The 25376-nt window shown below is 39.5% G+C and overlaps 1 protein-coding gene across 7 annotated transcripts in view; it reads right to left on the bottom strand.

Annotated features, from left to right (window-relative positions):
• Positions 1 to 512: 512 nt before the first annotated feature.
• The window catches only part of ANO4 (anoctamin 4), a 199672-nt gene continuing 174808 nt past the window's right edge, over positions 513 to 25376 (bottom strand). For 5 of the 7 annotated variants that reach the window (XM_051636787.1, XM_051636778.1, XM_051636771.1 and 2 more), the window contains 11 exons: positions 24993 to 25029; positions 22783 to 22894; positions 21622 to 21679; positions 18821 to 18918; positions 16418 to 16560; positions 15245 to 15397; positions 13407 to 13554; positions 10935 to 11054; positions 7160 to 7265; positions 4219 to 4414; positions 513 to 1167 (listed from right to left, as the gene is read on the bottom strand). In XM_051636787.1, the coding sequence (XP_051492747.1) occupies positions 4223 to 4414; positions 7160 to 7265; positions 10935 to 11054; positions 13407 to 13554; positions 15245 to 15397; positions 16418 to 16560; positions 18821 to 18918; positions 21622 to 21679; positions 22783 to 22894; positions 24993 to 25029 (1167 nt within the window). In that variant the 3' untranslated portion in view covers positions 513 to 1167; positions 4219 to 4222. The remainder of the gene's footprint in view (positions 1168 to 4218; positions 4415 to 7159; positions 7266 to 10934; positions 11055 to 13406; positions 13555 to 15244; positions 15398 to 16417; positions 16561 to 18820; positions 18919 to 21621; positions 21680 to 22782; positions 22895 to 24992; positions 25030 to 25376) is intronic. The other 2 variants (XM_051636762.1, XM_051636796.1) reach the window with 2 other exon arrangements.

The raw sequence follows: 25376 nt of genomic DNA on the forward strand, positions 1-25376 counted from the left end.
TTAATTGGCATCACTAATTAAAGCAATTGATTTTGAGAAATCTTTTCTCTGGGATTATATACTGTCCTCTGCTTGTTGCACTCTCAGCCAGGCCCTATGTCTTTATAAAAGCAGCAAGATAATTCTTGGGATCTCCATCACACTCCTGCACCCTAGTCCTTCAGCTCTCATAGCTAAAAGCTCACCTAATAAAGAAATGCAGGGCGCTCAAAGCCAACTCCATGAGAGTGGGAGAACTCCACACTGTCCAAATTACATGCAGCATCTGGCTGGGTTAGGAGACAAGTAGGAACATTTAAAAAAAAAAAAAAAAAAAAAAAAAAAGTAAAACCATAATGGGAACATGTTTGACTATGTTAATACACAAATGATCCACAGAGAGAAAGTAGTGATGGATTTTGGCTGTTTCTTGGTCTGCATTTAAATTTCCTTCCACCTGACTGGTCTGTTTGCTTTCTGAATGAATAAGGTAAACAGAAAATAATTCATGAATGCCAAACAGCAAATATTTCATATGCATAATTTAAAGTTTATTGCATCACATTATACAAGCATTAAACATGGCTTTATGTTGATGATTTATTTTAAAAGTGTGAAAACTTGACATTCTTCTCCATAGGATTTTTCTATTTACAAATAAACAATCTCTCTATATACTTTATTATATATATATATTTTATATGGTAAATAACATAACTCCCCTCAGAAAGATTTAAAAAAAAAAAACAAACTAATTTGTAAACAGGGTTTCTGTTATAGTATTTGGTGGCTTGAATGCAGATGATGTTCTATACCTAGGATTTTTCTTTTGTCAAAGTACCCAGGTTGTTAATTTACATTTTTATTCTAAGATCTGTAAAACCAACATGGGACAGAATGCAAAAAACGTAGCAAACAGGCTGAAAAACAGTCCCAATATACAATATTTGTTTTTCCTTGGTTGTAAAAACTGGCGTGTAACTGCTTATGTTACTTGCTGTCAAGAGTGGCCAAGGAGATCAACCCTATGCTGATTGCAAGATGATTTCACAGTAAATCCTTGTGTGTGCTGTCCTGCTTGCTATGTAACATGTCTGTGGCATGCACTGAGGTTTCATTTTTTCTCGTTCCCTTGAAGGTAGTGCTCTTGTGGAGCTGGAATAAGTAAACGACATATAGGACGGTCACCTGGAGGTTTAAAGAAAACCCATCATCAGATTAGAAATAAGGGAATGGCATAAATTTGCTACCTAGAGACCTTTAAAATTTCATTTATTATTATTAATATTATATTATTTGTATTATATTTTCCTAATTAATGTAATAAACAAGAAAGTGGTCATCTTTCCTGAGTGTTCTGCTATATAGGTCTGAACAACTCGGGGAAATCTTTTCTGCAGGCCAGCAGCACAGAAATCCCAGTGGGTTGACTTGTCAACGTTAAGTGACAGAAAAGTACTTAAGATCTGCCAGGGAGGTCAGAGCCCCTTTCAGTATTGTACTCAGCCCAAGCTTAGTATGCAGCCAACTTGTGCTCTTGTTTAGAGTAGAACAGGACACAACTACCAATGTATTGTAATGAAAATTAATCATATTGTAGCTATGTTGAAAACTAACCTCAAAAGCAATTATTATCTATAGTATTTCTCCTGTAGTTTGTTTTGGCACAGTATATTGTGGTGGTTCCTCTGGAGTTGAAGTCAGTTGATATTCTGCTCAGTTTCAGCTCAGTTCTGCGAAGTTACTGAGCTCTACATTGACAAAGCGGTATCTTACTGCAGGAGTTTGCAAAGGGTCACACTTGTACGGGTGACACTGATTTAATGCATGACTCACATCTCACTTTACTACTTAGCAAACAGCTTCTAAGCTCTTGTCATCTGTTGGTGTAGATCTTAAACAGGGGGCATGCAACTAATCTGACTGCTCATGTGAATTTGGTCTGAATGTATTTTTTGCACAGCGCTCCTGCCTGAGAGCCCCCAGGCTGCAGGTGCAGCACACACCTGTGGTTGGTAAATACTGACTTGTCTGCCAGGTGCATATTGGGAGGTGACATTGCCTAATCCCCACCCACTGTTCACAAAGAAATATCCTATTTCTCCATTGCCCACATGGGATGTGTTCCCAGCTGCTGTAAGCTGAAGAAAAGCTGAGTAAATTCACTTCTCATTAGGCAGGGATACACCCCACAACCATTAGTTGTGTTCCCCACTTGTTTTGGCACTGAGTCAACAGAGAACAGATTAATCCTGAAGTTCATTCATTGCTTATGTTGCCTCATGGGTCCTTCAGACCTGGGCCAGGAGCACCTGATAAATGAAAGCTGCTGTGCCATTTATCTTCTTCATGTAGGGTTATGGGTCTCCACTGGAGGAGGCTCCTTGCTGGGAGGGAGTAATCTATAGGTGGGCAGTGGCTACGGAGATGAGGGTGCATGCGTTTTCTTCCACCCCTGTCCTTCCTCTAGCCATGTTACCTTTCATTATAACCTTTCTCCCTAGTCGCCATGGAAATAGCACAGTTCTCCCTTGCAGTGGGCAGAATAGATTTAATTTGGCAATGTGTGGGCTTGGTGCAAGTGGTCCTGATGTCTTGTGGAGGCTGAGGCATTTGTCCAAAAGGTCTTGCACTGTGTGGTCTGTCCAGAAGAACAAATTCTGGAAGAATTTGTACAAACAACTTGCTGAATTTTCCTTCCTTTTCAGTATCTTCTAACTAATAAGGTCACAATTTCTTAAGATTTTTGAGAATACTGTAATTTTTATGGACCCCCAGTTATTTGGAAAAGTGCCAGGTGAATGGCTCTGCTTTAGGATTTTGTATATCTAGCTGTATCTTCACCAGGACGTAGGCTTGCTTCCACTTGGCTTCTTAAGTCTTGGCTTTTGAATGGCCTTCTTCGTGTTGTGTCTGATTATGCCACTGCAAGTTCTGCAAGAATTGCACTGTTATCACTTTGAGGCAAGAGGTGGTAGAGCTTTCAAAACACTCAGCATTTTGATTAATGTTGCTCCATCCAAAACTTCTGCCATCTTCAGACCTATAACTCCACTATTTTGGGTTAATAATGAGAAGTTTTTAATTTCTTGTTGCTAAAGAATTTGCAAAAGGATAGGGATGGTGGATCATTTTGCACAAATCTAATTCTGCAGCCTCTGTAGACCTTTTCTCCATGAGGGATTTCAAGCTGTTTCATATTACAGTCTGTTGTTGTATTTTTCCACTCCTTAATAGATAATGGAAGGATGAATAAAGAAAATTCTGCAAGTGTAGAGATTCTGGATGACTCTGTTCTTTTGCTCTGCTGACCTTTTTCATCAGTTGGTGGTTTCTTTTTGGTTTACTTAGGCAGAGAGGTCTTTATGACACTGTCTTCTGTTACGTGTATCATACACCCTAGTTCCTGACGAGGCCTCAAAGTTATCTTGCAACACAAACACTCAGGCAGTTCTGGACAAGATGCCCTAGCCCGATTTGTTTCCTTCAGAGACCAGACAGTCCTATAGCTGAAAAGGCACTGTTCAAATCTTTAAAACATATTACCAGCTTTTCATGGTATCATTTCCAAATAAATGACCTCTGGCCACATTTGGTTGCTTGTCTATCTGTCAGCACTTCCACAAACCTAAACTTTTCAATATTGTAAGACCAGTTGTTTGGACTTGTGCTCTCCTAAAAAATACTTCAATATTGTTGCAGTTGTGGAAACGGTGCACATACGTGACCTTAACTCATGGTAAATGCAAGCTAACAGCTTAGTGCACTGTGGAAGAGGCCAACATTGCCATGCATGTGCTGCAGATGGTGGCCACACACATGGGACAAATACTGCTGTGGTGCTAATGCACAGTCACTGGTTATGAAGTAGCAACTTGGTCATGGGAATGAGCCAGAAGATCACTGAGTTCTGTAAAGCACTGTATGATATACAACTGCCTTGAAGTTCAGGGCCTTGAAATGAAGTCAGGGCCTAGGAGCTTCCTGGAAAGAGTGCAGCGACTTAAGCGTTGGTCTGATCTGCTCATGCTGACATTAGCTCTGGAGAAGACTAAGCCTTGCAAGATCTCTAATTTCAAAAGGCTTATGACAACGTGCACCATATTAAACATGGGTGCACATGTGCTAAAACTAAGTCAGACTGACTGACTGTTCCTTTCACTGCACTCTCCACTGTAGAAAACCAGGGAAATTTTATAAACAGAATTCCTATCTTCTTAAAAGTAGTTTCTTCCTCACCCCATCATGGCCACTCATTGTGATAAGATTTTCCATTCTTCTTTCTTTCCTTCCGCTCTTTCTGCAGACGTTCTAGTTCAGCTTCATACATCATTTCCTGAATCAGGTATTTTTCTCTTCTCATCCGGTCTCTCAGATCTTTAGGAAGATCTGGGATTAAGTAGGAAATCAAGTGCTTTATGCAAAAGACAAGGTGCTGTGAAAACAAAAAAGGTGATGAAAAATTAAAATCTTAGGAAGAAAACAAGTACTTTCCATATCATATGAAAATCCTCTTTTTCCTGTTCACAAAAAGATACTGTGTTAGAACTAAATTTACTGCTAAATTTGAAGAAAACAAGTCATGATGATTTTTCCCTGCAAAAACTCCAGCCAAAGTGAGTGGGCTGTGGATCTCAGCAAAGGTTAAGAGTGGCTGGGTTCAAATAAGGCCTCCAAACTGTTGTATGACCTGTGTGTTCAGGCCCCTGAAGCCATGCTTTGCTTTCAAGTGGTTTGGGCAGGGCCTGATAGTAGTGGATTGCCCTGCAGGAAGGGGAGTACCAAATGACAAGAGTATTTTCTTATTACCAGAAAACCTGTGCATCAGTATCAGAAACAATGAATTACCAATGCAAACCAAAATATTTTTTCTTAATACTGTCTGTCTCATCCAAGGCCATATTCCCATTTACTAAACATCACAATTAAATACAAGGTTACAGATCCTTTGTCCCTCGTGTTTTAGGCATGGCACAACAAAGTGTGATGGGGGAGGATTGCCTGAGTGTCCTTTTTTGTTTGATCAACTTGGAGACTTAATCACTCCACTTGAGAGGAGGAATGGAGAAACAGAAAAATCCTCTGTCTCAGAAATGACACTCATTCTAGATTGGGGAAACAAAGGTATTCTTTCTCCAAGCAGAGCCCTTCATTTGTAAGACACTGAAAAGAAAATAAAATGTTTTCCCATGTATCCTTCCCTCATGAGAAATAAACCCACAATACTTTAATTGCTGTGTTTTTTCCAAACCTAAAAAAAAGAAAAAAAGCTTCTTTGTCAGTTTAGCCTGGACAAGTAATCCCTTTTGCAGGGACAGGAAATACTTTTGTTTATTTTGAAGAAGGTCAAGGTAGCCAAAATAATCAGTGTCACAGTGCCCAAAAGGTGTGTGGTAATTACTCATTTATGAAAAAAACCTACCTTGTATCACTTCTCTCTTAGCAGAATCCTTTACTGAAATTACTGTACACCCATTAGTGTTTTCCACAGAGGAAGACAATCACAGTTTCTGCTGCAATTACCTTTTTGGTTTCATAGATATAGTTAAGGAAACAGTTTCAATGCCAACAAACAGTAGCTGCTCTTGAGGGAGAGAGCTATGAGCTAGCCTTTGGCTTTGGTTGGGGCAAAGCAAAAAGTCAAATCTCTTGTATTGGGCAGACACAAAAAGGAATTCCACAGCAGGTCACAAGTTTGGCTGGGCACTGAGACCTGAGCAGGGCTGACTTTTCTTGCCTTGATTATCTTTGCCCTTATGCCATGCTGTCTTTATGCCAAGCATGTATCAAGAAGCCAGGCTCTCTTACATCTTAAAACTGCTTAGTCTGACCTGCCAAGGCCCTTTTTGTATCTCTATTTTGAGACAGAAACCCTGGCTCTCAATGCCAACAGCTCAAGAAACAAAGAAGAGATCAAGCCCAGAAGGCCTTTATCACATCTTTCTTTACCTTACTGTTTCCCTCAGTGTGGCCGGGATGACATAAGGGCTGACCTCCTTAGGACCAACCTCTAATGAGTTAGCCCAGTGTAGAAGAAGGAGAGAGCCCAACCTGCAGTGCCATATTCCCCCTTCATCTGGGAAGGTCTGAAAATGACCACCAGGGACAATTCACTACAGAACCTGGGCTTCTGCTGAGCCACCAAGAAGACATCCCTACACAAGAAAAAAATCTGGACAATTTTTCCTCTTCACCTTTCATCTAATTCAAATGCTTCTATTCTATGATCCAAAGAGGTGCTTCAAAAGCTCAGTGCAGAATAAAGGTACACAGTACTGTGAGTCAGAAATACAGTATGTGCTCATGAATATTATGCCAATAATTTATGGTGACTGCAGCTTCCATATATGTGTTGGATGCCTGGTTGCTATGATTTCAGAGCAGAGGATTAAGTAAAGAGTTTTAAAAATTGTTTGTTCCTTGTTTGGTTTCTTCATGGTGTAAAAGGCATTTCAAACTACTTGTGCTGGAGAGATGCTGGGCCCCTGGCTTAGGGCAGGGATATAAGGCACCTTAAATTTAGCCTTAAGAGCCAATTTTGTTCAGTAAATTATCTCATCCTATTTATCTACCCTCCTGTCTCTCTTTTTCAAAATCAGCATGGGAATGCCAGTCATGTGAAGCTGGTGTTATCTTCTCTGGTTTGTCTTAAAGATTTTTGAGATACTAGTATTATGAACATTGGCAATGGTATCGAATCCTTTTCATCATCATCATCTTTGTGATGTTAATCATTCTGGGCAAATGAATAGTATTAAAAATAGAGAAAAAAGATAGATGTGAAAATACTGTAACTAGCTTCATTTTTCAGTTGTTCAGATGTCATTTTTCTTCTCATGTTCCCTCAACCCTACCTCACAAACTGGTCAGCATATGGCTTTCCAGCCTATCAGGGATACTAATGCCAAAACTTAGAAAGTAAATAAAAGCTTAGTTTATTTCCTCTCTTTGCAAGTCACTGTTACAGTTTTTGAAGTGCTGCATTCTCCTTTTTGTTAGAACCTAAACACCCTTGGCTGTTCAGAGAACAGATCTGAGTATACAAAGCACAATAAAACCAGCAGAAACAAACTCAAAATGCTCAACAGCTGTCAGCAGAGATCAGCCCAATGAAAAAACTTCAATGGGAAAATTTGTTTCATTGTGATGTTTTTGTTTTGTTACCTGAACAATCACTGACCTCAAACACAATGATGAATGCCAGCCGTGCTGCTAGGACGTGCCAGAACTGCAGCGTGTAACCGTAGGGCTCTGCCGAGTGAGGAGGGTCTCTGTAGTCCCTGTACCTGAAAGACAAGCAGAATACAGTAGTTAGCAAGTTACTGCCCTGCTGCCGAGGAGGAAGGCAACACCAAAACCCAGCTTCTCTTGATCATCATGTTTTTGCACCAAAATTATCAGTCCAGATTGTACAAGTCACCACAACGCTGCTTGCTCCTTAGGCTGGGTCTGCACCAATGCTTTGTTTCAGCTCAGGTGCAGGCTTTGAAGCAAACGTCTTGATCACCTCCACTGGCCATGCTGTGGTTCACCTAAATGTGTTTACTTTCAGATGAAAAGTAACAGTAAGATGCACTCCAGGAGTGCACTTCAGGCTTCAGCTGCTGATGGAAAATCAGTGAAGGACCAGGCTTGTGCCTGTATGAAGAGAAACTGCTGAAGCAAATACAGAGGATGCTGAGTGTTCAGCACCAGCAGTTTGACCCTACAGCATCTCCCTTAGCAGTGCAACATGTGCCTTGCAGGCACCTCCTCAGAACATGGAGCTTGGTGGGATGCTCTGCTGTTTTGAAGGCCACTTCCTTTCCACTATAAGTTACTTTTAAAACCATAAATTTCCCTTATTTTTTTCAGCCTGACAGCCTTCCCAAAATCCAAATAAAACTGACCCATGGCTCCCATCTGCCCATTGGTCAATTGGTCATCCCTGGTGTAAACCATGACTCATCCTGACTTTAGTGGAGCCAGAACTGCATCTCTTGGTATAGCAACAAGGCAAGTGCAAGAAAGGGATTTAGTGTCCTGTCTCATAGAATGTTTCTTTAAAGATTTTAGGTCTCAGTAATGTAACTGAGGATATCTATTGGGAAAGCTGTATCCAGTAAGATTCCAAAATTACATTAACAAATAATGAATCTGTTTAAGTCACACATTCTGGAGTCCATTTCTACTAGCAGTATGTTCATCCCAAAATACTATTGCAGAAAATTAATTCAAAAGTAGTGTCAAAACCATGTAATCATCAACCTGTTTCCTAGATTGGAGAGAAGACCCATTATAAATAATATTGATAATACTGTAGTAAATAATACACTTAAGCTTAATCTCTAAGTTAGTATTAAGAAACTAAAGAAAATGGAGATAAGCAAAATAAATAAATAATGTAATCTCTATGATAATCTGTATTTCTGCCTGAAGGTTCACCTTCTTAGATTGCAGAGGCTGCTACACAAAATGAACTAAACTGTGTCTTGACATCTTAGCCAGCAACAAACCTCTCTTAAGTTGCAGTATCTCTACTGCAACTGAGATGATCTTCCCTTCTGCAAGCAGCATGCTGACTTTGTAGTTCAGGATGTTTTACAAGCACAACAACACCATGCAATGCTAGAGGCTTGGGGAAGAGTGCCTGGAAAGCAGCCCAGTGGAAAAGGACATATGAAAAAGGAATATGAGTCAGCAGTGTGCCCAGGTGGCCAAGAAGGCCAGCAGCATTCTCGCTTGTATCAGAAACAGTGAGGTCAGCAGGACTACAGCAGTGATTGTCCCCCTGTACTCAGCACTGTGAGGCTGTACCTCAAGTACTGTGTTCAGTTTGGGGCCCTCACTACAAGATAGACATTGACATTCTGGAGCAAGTTCAGAGAAGAGCAATTTCGCTCTAGAACCAAGTCTTATCAGGAGCACAAGTCTTATGAGGAGCAGCTGAGGGAACTGGGGTTATTTAGCCTGGAGAAAAGGAGGCTGAGGGAAGACCTTAGGGCTCTACAGCAAGGTTGTAGTGAAATGGGTGTAAATATCTAAAGTAACAAGTAATAGAACAAGAGGATATGGCCTGAGTTGTGCCAGGGGAGGTTTATATTGGATATTAGGAGAAATTTCTTCACCAAAAGGGTTGGCAGGCACTGGAACAGGCTGCGCAGGGAGGTGGTGAAGTCACCATCCCTGGAGGTATTTAAAAGATGTGTAGATGTGATGCTTAGGGACACGGTTTAGTGGTGGACTTGCCGGTGCTGGATTAATGGTTGGACTTGATGATCTTAAAGGTCTTTTCCAACCAAAATGATTCTACGATTCTATGACCCTGAAAACAGAAGTTCCTGTACCAAGTCCCCAGTCCATGGAGTATGTCTCCTTTTTGTACTTGCTAGAAACCAACCACTACACCTGAAGAAATGGGAAAACCTTTTATAAACAACCATAATAGCATGGTGCTAGATAAACTGCCTTCCTGAAAAAATACCTACACCATTGCCCACTGGAAACATGATATTTCCTTACCTTACCATCAATATCTGGCTTTAAGTGCAATTATAGGGACTGATGTTTTAGTAGAATTCAGGTGGTTTACATAGGTGATAAACTCAAGTAAAGAAAGTAAGATGTTAATTTTCTTTCAAGGATAGATATACGTAACAGTTCAATATCTCCCAAAAGAACAGATTTATCTTCTGAAGATTTATGGCACCATTTTCCCTAGTGTTCTGGGATGTTGAGGGGACAACCTTTTTATTGATGGGATTTTCACCATTGGCTTTAAGTAGCAGCAATATCATGCTTGAAGTTGGGGAAGAAAGAAAGGGAGAAGAGAATGATCAGAATTACAAAACATTATTAAATAGTGCTTTGGCAAACAGTGTGGAATGAAGTGTTCTCCCAGTGGTTCTGCTCCACAGAAAATTCAACATTGGGTTGTTCTTTCTGCCAAAAAGATTGCAACAGTCTTAAATATCAGTTAGTTAAAGGAATTAATTCCACCCCCTATTCCCTGTTCATTATGCTATTCCACTCAAACTTTTTATTAAAAATGCAGCAGTATCACAAGGTATCACTGACTTTTGCTGCATCACAGAGTATCTCTTTTCTGTAGACACTGACAAAAGGATATTTTAATTCTTCACAGTGAAAAATACCGAGACTAAGTCCATCTGCAGCTATGAGAACTCATGCTTGTAAAACAAAGTTGCACTAAAAAATGGTAGTTTTATTTGTTGTTTGGTATTTTTGGTTGGGACCCCATGTAAGACCTTCATGTAGATCCTTGATTCTTTAGACCATTAACATCAATTAGTTAAATCTGTCATTAAAGGCTAGTCTCAGACTGTAACTTCTCCAGTCTTTTGGCTGAGGACAGAGACATACAGATAATTAACAGCTCATTTAATTTTTATTCAAATCACAAGTATACTATTATTATTACTAATTACACCTGTAAGCAATGACAAAAAAAACATTTTAACCATCCAGCAATTAGGAAGGGCTGGATTTGAGGTTTCATAAAGGTAGCTCAGGACAGAACCTGTTTATGCCTGGCAGACCTGTGAAATTACTCAGTGTGTTCACTTCTATGCAACCTTGACTTCCCTGTGCATATGTTATGACATATTCTTGTTACAGGTTTATGTCACGGGTACCTAAGGAATCAGTCACCTATTATTGGCCCTTTAATACCATATTTTTCCATGATGGTTGTGTTTGATTCAAGCCATGACACCACAGAAATCCTGCATTAGGAACACCTGCAAAATATCCACTTTTTGGCTTTTCTTGTATCGAAGGAAGCGATCGTGCAGGTAACAGCCAAGCAGTACCACGACTGTGTCTCTGAATAGCACAGTGAATTCTTTCCATTACTGTTTTTCAAGTTCTAAAAATTAGTACTTACTCTAAATTTTTCATGCTGCTTCTCCCTTGCAATGGCTTAAAGCAGAGAAGTATTTTGATCAGCTACTTACCTGCAATATTTTAATGGTGAACCAGAGAATTCACTTCCGTTTGAGGTTGGCTCTGAACGGTTTTCAAAGTCAGACACCAGAAATACTGATAAACTGGCATTAACATAACCAACCATACACCTAGAGGGGAAGAAATCCTGTAGTCAGGGCACAGCAAGGTTTCTCCATTGACTGTTGTACCCAGGAGGATGTTCTCTGGGTTTCATGAAATCCACAGTATAACTGTGATGCTTATTAATATTTGAAAGGGATGTTGAGGTGATAGAAGATGCTCAAGTAGGTCAGAAGGACAATAAAAGTGAAGCAATGGCAGATTTCTATGGGAGAAGAAATGGTGAAGACTGGGACTGGTTACTTCTGAAAAGTCACCTAGAAGGTGACACAACAGAGGTAGAGAAAAGAATAAGTAGCTCTAGGAAGATAACCAGAATATTCTCACTGTTACCCTCATGGCACTAGCACAAAGAAACATTAAATCAGATGGGAAAGCAACATACTTAAAACAGCTTTTTCCAAAATGTCCGGTTATTCAGAGGAACTCGGTACTAAAAGATCCTGGGGTGGCTGAGCACTGGGAGTGCCAGGCAGAATTTGGAGAACACTGAGCAGGAGAATTTATGTCACATGACGAAGGGCTGGGGGAGTCACTAGAAGGCTCAAGTTTGGTGTTAATAAAGCTGAGGAGAGATATGGCAAATGCGTTGGGCTGTTCACTCTGTACTGCTCAAGCACAGGTAAGTCTAGGCACACTGCTCAGCTTGGTGCAGAGTGTAATGCACAGTAAGGGCTGTTTTTTTTTGTTTGTTTTTTGTTTTTTTTAACTATGGATTTTACAGTCTCTGAGAAATTACGTTTAAACACCATCTGGCTTTGTCTCAAAAATCTCCATACTGATTGGATTTGGAACTTAATTTAATTACAGTACTTTTCTAGTATCACAGGGAGTCATATGCATCTAATACCTGCAGATGTTTTTTAAAGAAAAAAGCACCTCTTTCATTTAAGTTATTTTATAGCAGATGTTCTTGACTCCTTAATTTGAGAAAATTCCATATTCCTATGCTTTTGTAACAGTACTTATTAATAACAATATCCAGAATGCTGACATAAATGTTTTTTTATCCAAGTTGGCTCCTTCAAAGTGTTACTATCTGATGTTTTAATCTAGAAGAAAAACTGCAGAAGTGTGAAAATGCTGTACAAGAGGTTTGTGAAAAGATGGTAAGAGCTTCCTCTGTGAGCCAAGTTACTTCCCCTATGCAGAACTACTTTCAAAGCCAGTGAGTCATACTGGAGTCTTAATAAAGATAAAATCTCTCAGTGTGATCCTGAGGAACTCAGCAGCTGCTGAGGGTGCCTCAATGTCCTATGGATCTTCATAATGGCACAAGCAAAGGCACATGCTCAGGAGCAAGAGGCACAAGACTGAAGATTTTGGCCCCATTACGGGGCTTTAACTCTCCATGAAAATAAATTAAACACTTCCCCTGACATTGACTAAAATGCTGGACTCCTTGCAGCACAGCAAGATAGCAGCACTGCTAATCAGAAGCGGCCACACCAGCTGCCCTTCTTCCATCAGCAGGATTAAACAGTATTGACAACTAAATGACAGCAAAAAAGCAGCAACAGAAGAACTTACTCTCTGTAGCAGAGAAGACAAATCAATCTGCAATATGTCTAATAACAGAATGTAAGCTCTCTGTCACTGTTGTTTATCTTGGGTTTCTTTGAACAGTAAGGTCCTTGCTAATGGAGTTGCTAGGAGATCATTTGCAAACAGTTTATATTTGATTTCAGCTGGGTTCAGTGCCCTCTATCAGCCTAAATTTTGCAAGCTGAGATTTTAGCATCTATACTTGTACTTGCTGGTCATGTGCACATGCTAATATAATCTCAGTGTTTAGCAAAACTGAAAGAAAATCCACTTAGGCAGCTTGGATTCAGTTCACAAGTGTCTTCTGAAAGATTCAATCTCAGGAATCTAGCTTTAGAAGAAAAACAAATTACTTTGCTCAGTAAGTATGTCTTGATTTATTAGTTGGGAATTGCTTCCTTTTGTTAGACACTGCTGTTTTTGAGCAATACATCAGGGAAAAAAAGCCTAGTGAATAAGTTAAAAATGCTCATTAAATCTGTAACTGATAAATGTCAGCATAATTTCAGAATGAAAAGGGGGTTATATCCATGTGCACCAGCTGGCAAAGGCAGCTTGTGCAGCATGCTGTTACACACCAAATCCCTGTATCAGCTCTGCCATGTTTTCCTTGAATTAACATCTTAAATTATCGTCTCTCAGCACCCCATTCTGTGACTATGTAAAGCATCAGAATCTGTGCCTGATCTCTGTTCCCTAAGCACAAGCAATGAATTTGGGTTAGTGGAACCAGAACATACACAGACAGTACTGCTGTGTCTAATCAAGTAGTAAGCAATTTTCATGCATGTCTGTTTTCCCAAAGAAAAGCTTACTTTTGTCCTGCTTCTCCCTGGCCAGCGCAAGGTCCATATTTGTAAGCATAAACAAGGCGAGGGATGAAATCTGATGTCACAGCTATAACAAATGCATTTGTGATAACAGAAAGAATTCCAATGCCTTCCAGGATCCCGTACCAGATTCCTGTTCAACAAGGAGAGTGTGTTAGTTCTTCAAAATTAAGAACTAAAGTGCCTGATATACTGCATGCTCTGAAGCCGTTCTCCCCACCACCGCACCACTACATCTTTTTATGTAGTCTCTATCCAAGAGCCACCGAGTAAAAATATCTTTTCTTATTGAACAGCAGGACCAGTGGACCAGATTTCTGTTCCCACTGGGTGGGAATTTTGTTTATCCTGCAAATAATCTCAAGCAAGCTGCAAAATGGTCACGGAGGCCTTCGCTCCACCAAGCCACTTAACCATGTGGGCATTTTTAAGAAACATGGTAAGCATCTCTGCTGCTGCTGCTATCTATCCAGCCTTTGAGGAGGGTCTGCCAGGGCAGCCAAGAACATGTGCAATCCATGATCTGCCCATCACAGGGGCCGTGTCTGTAACTTGTGCACAGCTGGTCAGCATGTACCTATTGTCATCGGAATCTTCATGGTGTGCTAATGCTGTACGGTGGCACTCAACCCTCAGGTGTCAGCTGGGCCTTCTGGCCCATCCTCAAGCATCTGACAGATCTTGTGGCACAGGCACACAGCAACTCTGGTCATGAGGACCACCACTGAGAACCACAGCAAAGACAGGTTACACATACCCATTGATTTTAATGAAGCATCAAGCTGTCCCAAAAAAATTGCTAAATAGAGAGTGAATGCATCTTATTTTAAGAAATCACACCTGAATTGTCCTGAAAAAAAATTTGTATTTTCCTGTGCTTTTATTATTTATGATATATAACTTTTTTTTTTTTTTTCTCTTCAGGATTAAGGTCTGTAGGGGTACTCTGCACTGGCTGCTGTTCAGGCTTACACCTAAATTCACCCTGCTCACATACAACATTTCATTTGGACACGGACTTTAGGTACATAGTAGACCGTTCTGAGAGCATCAGGCTTGGGCTTCTGCTATTTCATGGCGTGGGCTACTGTTTTTTGCAATGCAGATGGACAGCAAGGTATCCAATTTACCTCTTCAAAGACACCAGGGATTCAGTGTTGGGCAGATGACTTTATTTTACAGGGTCCTTCCTTAAAGGTATTCTGCTTTTGCACACAGCAAGAAGAGATTTATAGTCAAAACATGTTTGGAGACCCCTTGCAGAAGTGTGTGGCTGGGTGGCCTCAAATTTATGTGAATCCTGTGTTTAGCAACATAGGTGTGGTTCACTGAGAGCAAGCCTTCTCTTGGGACCTAGTTCTACCTTGTCTGACTCACCAGGGACACCCCTGAGTCACAGGGGAGCTTGGTTTTGACCTGGAAAATGTAAAATGCACAGGTCCCTCATAGGATGGTGGCCACTTTAACTTGACTTGCATGTTACAGCTGTTCTGTCTGCTTATTATATTCAAACTGAGCCGCAGCATGTGTTCACACAGTGTGTCTGCCACAAGAAAAACCTTCAGAAAGCACTGAGCACTTCATTAAGACATCTTTGCTGTTAAGCCACCCTGAAAATCATTAAAAAACATTTTGCAATACGGACTATTAATTGCATAAGCAGATTGGCATCAGACACTTGACGTTTGTTGGAACAATCAAATTTTGTGTTGTTAATGGGGAAGATGACTGAAAATAAATCAATCTGCCCTTACATGAAGTGGTTAATGCTTTGCCTTAAAAATAACACATGCATGTAACAAACACACACACACAGAACTCACCTATATCTTTGGCTCTTGAAGCTAAAGGTCTTCTCCACTGGGTAACAAATTTGTACGCATCAAGCCGGATTTCTATAATATTGTTAAGTAAGGCCAGAAGGGGTGCCAGGGGAAAAGCAGCCACAAAAATGGTTGTGAACCCAAACTGAAGAACTAGGGAAAAAAAAGGAAAGATCACACTACAACTGTTAAGATCTAACCCCAAGGTTCCAGATACCAAATACAGTATGAATAGAAACATTATGTATAAGTATACAAACATTTCTTATTATGCAGCACAGTTGCACAGCAATTCCTTGCCAAAATTTCAGAGCAAGGATGACATGAATAAATGCATGTCTGTCCCAAAAATGGACAGCAACACCTAGATTTTGTAACTTGAAGTTTGGAGGTGGACAAGTTGTGCTTTTAGAAAGAAACATTTTTACTCCAGCATCACGTAGGGTCTCTCAAAACCTGAACCGATCAGAGCTGAACATACTCCTATTTGTAGTACAGAGAAGCAGCAGGTTGAAACTTTGTGTGTTTCCAAAGGCAGGTTTTCAGACTGCTAAATTTCCCGTTAGTTTGAGAAGAATTGTGTGAAGAAGAAAAAAACAGCAATGACATATGCAGTTCAGTCACATGGGGCAAAAGTTCTTGGTCTTTAACATGTCTTTGAGCAGTTAACCTCCCCACTCTTCCAGATAAAGTAATGCCTTCTGGCAGCAAGCTACTTTGTGAATGTGAGGTAGTAAATGATGGTGAATTTTAAACTTAAACAAGCATGAAGGCCTGTACCACACATTAAAAAAAAAAAATGAAAAAAAGAAAAAAAAAAGAAAAAAAAGAAAGCCCAAGGGAACTTATTTTAGTAAATAACAGTAAAGTTCTTCAGAAATGTATGCAGGTGAAGAGGTGGGCTCTGGTTTGGAAAATGATCTTCCTCGCACAAAGTAAGAATAAGTGCTTCATATTTGTGAGTTTAGTAAGCCAGTAGCAGTGTGGTTAGCTACATTGGTTTGGTTCTTACAAACTCACTTATTTCTCGTCAGCCCCTTGAGAATAAAAACCCTTTTGCAGCCTCTTCAGCTTCATACGGCAATATTTAAAAGAACACACCAGCCCATGTCAACAAAAACACAACAATATTAAAATCTAGTGAAAGAGAGAAAACAAAGGTCAGTGCCATACTCATTTCTAGGTATTCATCAAAGAGTCCATAAGCATTCATAGGTTGCAGATTGTAGTCCTTTTCCCACTGTGGGAAGCTTGCTTTTCTCTGTGTGCCATACTCCTGTCGTAGTTTTCTCCTGGTCCACCAGTTTTGGATCAGCCTGCATTTTCAAATAAATTAAAGAAACAAGGTAAATAATACTCGTAGCCTTTTATAAAAAGATTGAAGGGGCTAAGAGTGCATGACATACCTTGCAAAATTAAATTCCCAATGCACAGGAAAAAAGTAATTCATGTGGCTGATGACATGGTCCAGATGTTAAAATGGAGGAGGGATTTTGACATATTCTCATTTATTTACCTTATTTTTTTCTACACAGAATGACAAGTCAATTCAGGATGTCTTTATATAGCACAATGCTATGCTGTGTGGAGATGGTTGAGCTTTAATTGAGAAATCAGGACATGGAGTATATGCTAATGCTGTTTGATCCCTTCCTGTGTGCGAGCTGGAATCTCTATGTGGCTCTGCAGTGTGCAAGTAACAATCTGTGAGCAATCCTGAGAATCAGAAAGTGACCTGGAATGGTGTCTGCAACCAAACATTTAGAGGAACAAAGGCAGAAAGATTTGTGTGGGTTAGTGACAACATGTGGTGGCCAAGAGATGAATGGCTGCTGTGCGAGCTATCTCCATCTCAAGAAGCTGGGGAGCTGTACTGGACTTCAGGGGGGAAGATGTTGTTCCTGAAGAAATGTATGTGTAGGGGCACTGTGGGAGCTGCTGATCCAGAAGATAAATGAGTGCTCACATCTGAAATCAACACCTTTGCCTCTCCATGTTGGGGAGTTGCACTGATTTGGCCAACAAAGAACATGAGTTACAGCTAGTATAAAGAGAAAGAAAAGGGAGGGGGGGGGAAGAATGATATTTTTCTCCAACATAGCAGCTGACCCCTTCATCTCAGCAAGACAGAAGTTGATGGCTCATCCAAATAATTAAGTCCTTTCCCTGACTGTGCTTTGCTTCTTGTTTTCACAGTGGCCTGGTCTGTGAACAACAGACTTGGATAATGGTTTGGTCAATTGCTTGTTTTCTTAAAGCTGGTGCTTCTCTCCTAGGCCTGTATCATGAGGAAATACTCTTTGCTATTAGCTTTGTCAGTGCTGGCTCTGCGTGAGTCTCGGAAGGCAGTAGGCAGCACATGAATGCAGGTGCAGTGATTTCTACTACAGACTATAATCCTCCAAATCCTCTGGTCAGACACATGGTGCTGGCTGCAATCCATGCTTTTAGTGGAAATGATTGTGGGTTTTTCACACCAGAAGGAACTGCACTTGCCTGCAGGATTTCAGGGCTAGAAGGAGGACTGAAAGGTCTGGAGAGCAAATACATCTCTCATCAGAAGACGTGGAAGCATCTCACATTGTTGGGACTGTGTGTTATGTGTTGTGATTTTTGTTGTGACTCTGAAGTGAAGAGCCTGACTTCACCTGAAGCACTTTATTCCTAATAAGTAACTTGCTTTTAAATATTGTCCTCCTATCTCCTTCAGTCACTTTCTTTAATCCCCTTCTGTGCTCTCCATTAGGTTTCCAAATCCCTATTAATAGGCAGCAGAAAGATCTAATATATACTGACAAAAGAAGCAGGGAGTGGAAAGAGAAAGATCAATATTGTTGCTGCTGCTCCCTCCTCCCCACTCTGGCTGATTCTTCCAGCCCCAACAGATGCAAAAACCTGACAAGCAGCACTTGGTGCAAACCTGGGAAGATGGAGAGACAGTGAGATTTGAATACCTTGATTACCAGTTACTCTCTGCACTTAAATCATTTATTCCAGTCTCATTACAGCCAGATATGATCAGCACTGAGGCTGCCTGAAATCACTCCTGCAACACATTTCTGCAGTTGAGGGACCCGACTCCACACTAGTTCTGCTGTGGATCCTGCAGCGAAGCAAATCCCTCTGAACTTTGCAAGGGCAAACTTTCTGACAATGTCAGCTCTCTCTATATTTTTACACTTGCTAATTTCCCTTGATGACCTGTCACACTATCTCTAGCATCAACTATTTATATTAATCATATTAGACACACTTATTAAATGCTAATCAATAAGAAATTAACCAATAGGAAATGAATAATCATCAACCTTTTTAGCTAGGTCACAGCTCCACAATATGCTGAAGATCTCTAGGGAACTTGCCTATATAGCAGTCAGTACATATTTCCATCTCTGAGAGTGTTTATACCAGCAGTGCATTTTTTCCAACTCATACCTGCTCTTTCAGGCATCTTTTATCACCCAGCAAGCAGAAATCCAATTTAGAACTTTCTGGCATAGCTAAAAATGATACATCTAAGCATAAACTTAGTATTGCTCTGTGACCTACTGAAGCACAGGAGTTATATTTACTTACGGGTAGCCCAGTTCCATGAAGTTGTTCCAGGTCTGCTTTAGCACCATTATAATACCCATTTGCATACAGAGATCAATAAGGCATCCACTAGGGTGGCACTACAGAAAAAAAGACACAAAAGGTTAAACAGAAATGATATTGAGTTTTTAAGCATTACTTGAAGACTGCAAACAGATATTAGATAATTGACTTAAAGGAAACTAAATGCCATTCTCTTTAATTAAAAAAACCCCACCAAACTCATGAGAGCATATGAGATTGTAGAATTCTGTAAGCTTTTTAAACCTATAATCTAATTCTCTACAGAGGTCAGAATCAGTTGAAGCCAATGCAGTTTTCACATCAGTGATGCTAATATGTTGTGCAGGTGTGGGTGGAACAGAGGCAAAGGCTAACTAGTTTCTTCCAATGATTTCAATAGTTTTCAGTGAGGGTGACTGTGCCTTAAGTCAAAGAATGAAAATAAAATTCTTCCTGGCTGCACAGGCAAAGAGTTTATGTGTAAAGAATAGACCAAATATTGCTTATTGAGTAGTATTTAATCTCTATGTCTGAGTGGACTATGCAGAACCTATAACCTTCTCAAAAAACCTAAAAATATCTGTCAAACAGCAGTTCTCAAGTATCTCTGGCTGAGTGCTTGCTTGTCTTAGCAATGGCTCCAGGCCTTGAAGAAGTGGTGCTGCTTTTGGAAGAGATGCTCAGCTAGTATAAATGTAAGGAATCCCACAATTTTTCATCTAGTATTGGAAGAAACTGAAAAGGGGCAAAAACTTTCTGCCCTCAAACAGCATTTTGCATAATTGACTTTGCTGATCCAAACAGTGGAGGCCCAAGATGCATTGTTAGAACCTGGGTATTATGGATAAGTCAAACAAATCACTTTCATAGAGCTGAAACTATTTACCTTTAAACTTAGGAAGAAAAAAAATTATGACCCGTAACAAAATGTGATATTAATTTATTATACATACTGTATTACACAGTGCTCAGAGCCATGGTCGCAGCTGAGATTTCTGTTGACCTAATTCAGTTTCTCTTAAGATTAACATGGTGGCAGATTATTCTTTTAATATCATATTTAATAATAACAATAACAACAACAATAATAATGCATTATTATATAGCATATTATTACATCATCATTATTCTGGTTTTAGGAATTGGTCAGATGAGCCAATATAACCTAAGAGAGGTAGGTGCAGTACTAATGAAGGAGCAATGATATTACAACCATGGCGTCACTAATGCACTTTGTATGTTGTGCTCTGAATGCTCCCATGGACCCTGGACCAGACTAATCTTATTATTAATTGTCTTACACTTCTTCTCATCCAACAGGTGAAGAGAGGGTTATTGGATGGGGACATCTGGGCATGATATCCTAAATTACATTTCTAATACAGATGTCATTAATAAAGTTGAGACTTTCTAATTAGACTTTTTTCTTATTAGACTTTTTTTTTTTTTAATCTGAGAAAGGCAAAATAGGAGGCATTACTAATAGTAGCTTCTGCCAGCAACTGATCCAAGCTGTAACACTGCTGCTGTACTTCCCTCTCAGATCTGGTTCTTTATTCCTCCCATTTCTGCTCCTGCAAGTGAGGTTCTCTCACTGCTCCCTGATGCCTCTGTGAGATGATTCAGCCCAATAACTCATCAGAAAATTAATTCATCCAGAAAAAGGAAAAAATTTTTGCTGATACAGGGAACTGAATAGGCTCCTCACAGGGCTGGACAAGCCAGAGCCAGTGCAGAGGAAGATGCAAACTTTTGAGGCAAGATAAAGGAAGAGCAGAACTGTAGTGTTCAACTGCACAGCAAGCTGTTGGCTTGGTATGGCCCCTCTCAGACTTTGGGTATGTTCAGTGAATTTCTGACTGCCCATTTTCTTTCCTTGTGTGTATAAAATTCACTACTTCAAAATTAGGATGGCTTTTTCAAATTGTTTTCCTAGTGTTTGGATGACCTCTATAAACCAAAATATTTATATATCTGGAATTGTTTGTAAATTCATGTTGGCAGTGTAAAACTGCATTTTCCACTTGCCATTTGTCATGTGTTTGCAAAGCTTTTTTTAGTTATTCAGTTGTGAAACAGGAAAGAAATCTTGGGATTTGACTGTGCAAATAGCAGCACTGCATGCTCCATGATTCATCCAGAAACCTCCAATAACTGTCAAATGTTTTTTGACTTCTGAATGTATTTGCCAAAAAAAATGGGATTGGTCCTTGACTGACTTGAAAAGCCAACCTCTCATTGCTCTCCAAATCCGTTTGTTTTTATAGTCATGGAACATTATGCCAGTAGCTCTTTTGGGAAGTTTGTTCAGTTGTTTTGGCCAATTTTCAAGTGCATTTTATGTGTCTGAATTTGTATAATCTGAATTGTATTATTTTAGCTCCCTCGTCAGCAAGGCTAGAAAAGCTGAGAAGAAATTATTTTTTTTAGAAGCAAAAAGACTCAGATTCATATCTGACTTTGATTCATTTAAAGGACGAATATTTCCAGTGCAAAAATATGAGTAATCTGCATTTGATAATAAAATGAAATGTGAATAATCAAGCATTTGATATCACTATCTAAACGTGCTGCAAACACTAAAACTGCTGGCATTGAAAGGGGCATATGTATCAATATGTATACGTTTTTGTAGCAGATGGTAGCATCAGTAGTGTGGAGTTAGACAGCAAGTGAAAAGCCAACAACACACTCAAAAATATCCAGACAGTTATGTATCTGCCCCTGTTTGCATTCCCTGCATCTCTGGGTAGCAGATAAATCAGTTAGAAAACACTCACCTCTTCCAGTCTCCACCGATTTATCAGCCTTAAGTAGGCACCAGGGTGTCCTGTAAATCTTTAACACAGGAATATACATCAACTATGTTGTGCAAGCAGCTTGTTCACAGTAACAGAAAAAACCTCACACTGTTTTTTAATATATTGTAGTCTTAGAATTATTGATATAACTATAAAAGATATTATACTGCAAAAAGTTTTGGGAGATTCCTGGAATAATTTCTATGAAGTGCTAAGTATACTTTTACTTCCAGTTTTGTTTCAATACCAAATACTCTGCTGTTGGATGTTCAGCATATGCAGAGGAGAGAGAAAATCTGATAAAACTCTGTCAGTTTGGAAAACGGCTTTCAACTGCCAGGCCATTTCCTTACACCATAATGTGGGCTATGATACCTGCCTTGCTGTGAAATCAGTAAAAATGTTAGTTTTCATTAGGAAAACACAATTTTCATACTGTTCTCCTACGTTTTCTCCCCAAATGATTTCCACAACTTCCCACATGCAAATAATCCATACTGATGGATTTTTCTGATCAAGCCTTCTCTACTTAAAGGATCTTTTGCTTTGAAGAGCTTTGCAGAAAAAGACATACAAACAAATGTTTTGTTTTCTGTGGAAAATAATCATCTGATAGCTCATAATTAATTCTTAACAGTCCAAATGGTAGAAGTAGCAAAGTATTCAAGCAGTTGGCTGGGTGACTGTTGTAGGTCCCTTCCCACAGAACTATTCTATAATTCTATTCTATTCTATTCTATTCTATTCTATTCTATTCTATTCTATTCTATTCTATTCTATTCTGTTCTGTTCTGTTCCGTTCTGTTCTAGACACAGTGAAAAAGACAGTGTTATTTACTTACCTTTACAAATTACACTCATAAAGACAGAGTCAAGTGACCTGCACGATAGTATTGTGGGATGTATCTGTTCCCAGTAGTGAAATTGGCAAAAGTTGAACAAATGTGGTGCTAGGAAATGAAAACTATGTCTGTATATCGGATTTTGAAAGGAAAATAAAACTGCAATCTGACATGTTTTCCTAGTGTGGAATTTGCATTTTGAACTGTGTAATAACATGGTCCTATTTTGTTTAATTACAGACAATTTTATTCTCACTACTTTGCTTTGTACATATGAGGACTCAGAGAGAAATCCTACCTTCCAAGGAAGAATGCTATATAAAAGGTAGAGCTGTTCAGATTGACAAACTGAAAAAGAAACATTTTCAGAGTGAAACTGTTCTCCCACTCAGATTCAGTACGAGGTTGCTCTGTGAAGAAAGAGAGCAAAGTTTCAGAGGTTTAATCAGATTAACAACTTCCCTTGGCACAAAGGCTGCACACACCTATCAGAGCTGGCAATGTATTTGTAAATTAGCCTGCTGATTTCAAAATACAAACTGACAGGAGAAATTGTATCCAAAAGCAGCACACTGCAAGTGAGCTTGTAAAGACTTATCTCTTCTGATGTCTGGATATGTATAGCTCCAGGACAACATAAGAAAGAAGTCAAGATACTGTTTATATTAAACATTCCTCCTGGATTCCTGTGTGCTTTACAAGCTCAGGCTCTTCCCTTGTTTCCTTTTCTGCAACCTACCATGATGATATTGCCAGAAAGCACCTCACTGCAAGCTCTGTAAGTGCCTTTATGTCAGAGATATCACACTGAACTAGAGCAAATCCTCCTTTGAGTTCTGTTTCAGGGATTTGCCCACCATGCTGGCACCCAAGGACTTTACACAGGTACCAGTGGAATGCCACTGCATGACTCCCTTTCCTTGTCCCAGTGAGCTCACCACAGATGACTGAGAAAAACATTTTTGCAATGGATGGCAAAGAGGAAGACGTATTCTTCCTTTCAGGTAGGCCTTTAATCTCCATCTAAAGAGATATCAAGATAGAAGTTAACAAAACAACTTCTATGCCACCATACCAGTGCCATGTCCTGGAACTACTTTCTGGTGGCCAGGATCTTATAATTAGTCAACTATTGCTGTGAACAGGACTAATCAGAGAAGTGGAAGTACTAATAGTGGTTCTGAGTATCATAATAGTAGTACTCATATACTACATCCAAAGGAGCCTCCAGTAAAGTACTGGAAGTACAGAAACAGCAATGATAAACTAGAATCTTTAATTAGAGCTGCCTTATCCATGAGGAAACTTCAAATAGATGCATCAACAAAACTATAAAATAGACCATAAACTAACAACTATGTTAGTGATTTGGAAATGCTGCTTAAGAAACTCAAGTCTGTGTGTGTGCCAGTACATACATCTTTAGCTAAACAGAAAAAAGTAAAACTGGATTTTTTATGCTGGTCTGTGGGCAGGACGAGTTTGACTTAAGGTTGCTGCAGCTTAGGCTTTGCTCAGATGCCCAGCAGAGACAATGGCAATGCTCTGGAGGAGCAGAGTTTCAAGCTCTGAAAAAGGTCATGTAGAGGCTGAAGAAGGACATCCTGAATGCAGCTTTGCTGCCAGTCCTACTCTGAGCTTATTACACTGATAAAGATCAGTCAAACCAAATCAGCAGCTTAGGCGTCAAAGTAAAAAACACAAAATAGTCCAATCACTGTTAGGAGAGCCTGACTCATCAAGTTTTCATATAAGTGCTCTCTAGATATTCTACAAGAAGCAGACATACCTTGATGATAACCTGACAGAATGTAATCAAGCTTCAAGGCCTATAGAACACATCTTACTGTCCCCAGGGTGTCACAGAGAATAAAGGGGCAAATCACACACTTGAAAGTCATATTTCTCAGCTGTAACTAGCACGTATCTTATCCATGGATACAAGATGGCAAAAATATTTTAAATTTACAGCACACAAATGAGGACTTTCAGTCTAATAAGAAACAACGGAATAAAATGCTATCTTACACAGAACTGCTTTGAACACATCACCTATGACTTCCCCGATACAGAAAAACCGTAACACTAGGTAAAATCAGCTGCGTGTTCCCCCCGTCTGCAGACATCAAAATCTGTCCACCTGGTCCAAGATACCTTACTGAACAGAATCAATGTACAATGATATCCAGAAGCTCAGCATAATTGCCTCAAACCACTTCTACACATGCTTTTCTCCCCAAGGTAACAATTTGTTTTAAGTTCTAAAAGAGAAGGGTTTGGAATTAGAACAAAGCATGGCAGGTGGGTGATTGGTGTCACCACTGATTGAATGGTGCTATAACTTAGTTTATACACTCCTTTGTTATAAACTTCAGGAAAACTTTAATTCCTATGGATTGGAAATTATTCAGGATTTTTCATATTTATAAGGACAATTTGAATGCTATTACAATGTATGGACCAAAACCCAGTACAATATCATTCAATTTTTTATTTAACATTTCTTACCTAAATTTGTCAGGAAAAGAGCAACCTTTTCATACAGCTGTAACAGAGAATAAACAGACTCTTAAGATACATGACCTGTTCAAAGAGATAGAACTAAGAGGAGTAACTGCTCTTACATGTTTAATCAGATGATCTCTGCTCTGATAATGATGATGATAAAAATATATAGTATATATTGATAATAATACAATAATGATACAATAAGTCAAGGAAGAGTAATATTTTTAAAGCTTATAATTGGCTCCTTCCACAATATATAAAGAGAAAAAATGCTGTCACTGTCCCTATTTTACATGCACAGTGAAAAAGAGGGAGATGACTTCCCCAGAAAAACAAAGCAGAACAATAGAACAACTGGATTTTTTGTTTTAGTAACTTACGGAA

Source organism: Apus apus, chromosome 1 (genome assembly GCF_020740795.1).
Source record: "Apus apus isolate bApuApu2 chromosome 1, bApuApu2.pri.cur, whole genome shotgun sequence".
In the NCBI taxonomy this organism is placed as follows: Eukaryota; Metazoa; Chordata; class Aves; order Apodiformes; family Apodidae; genus Apus; species Apus apus.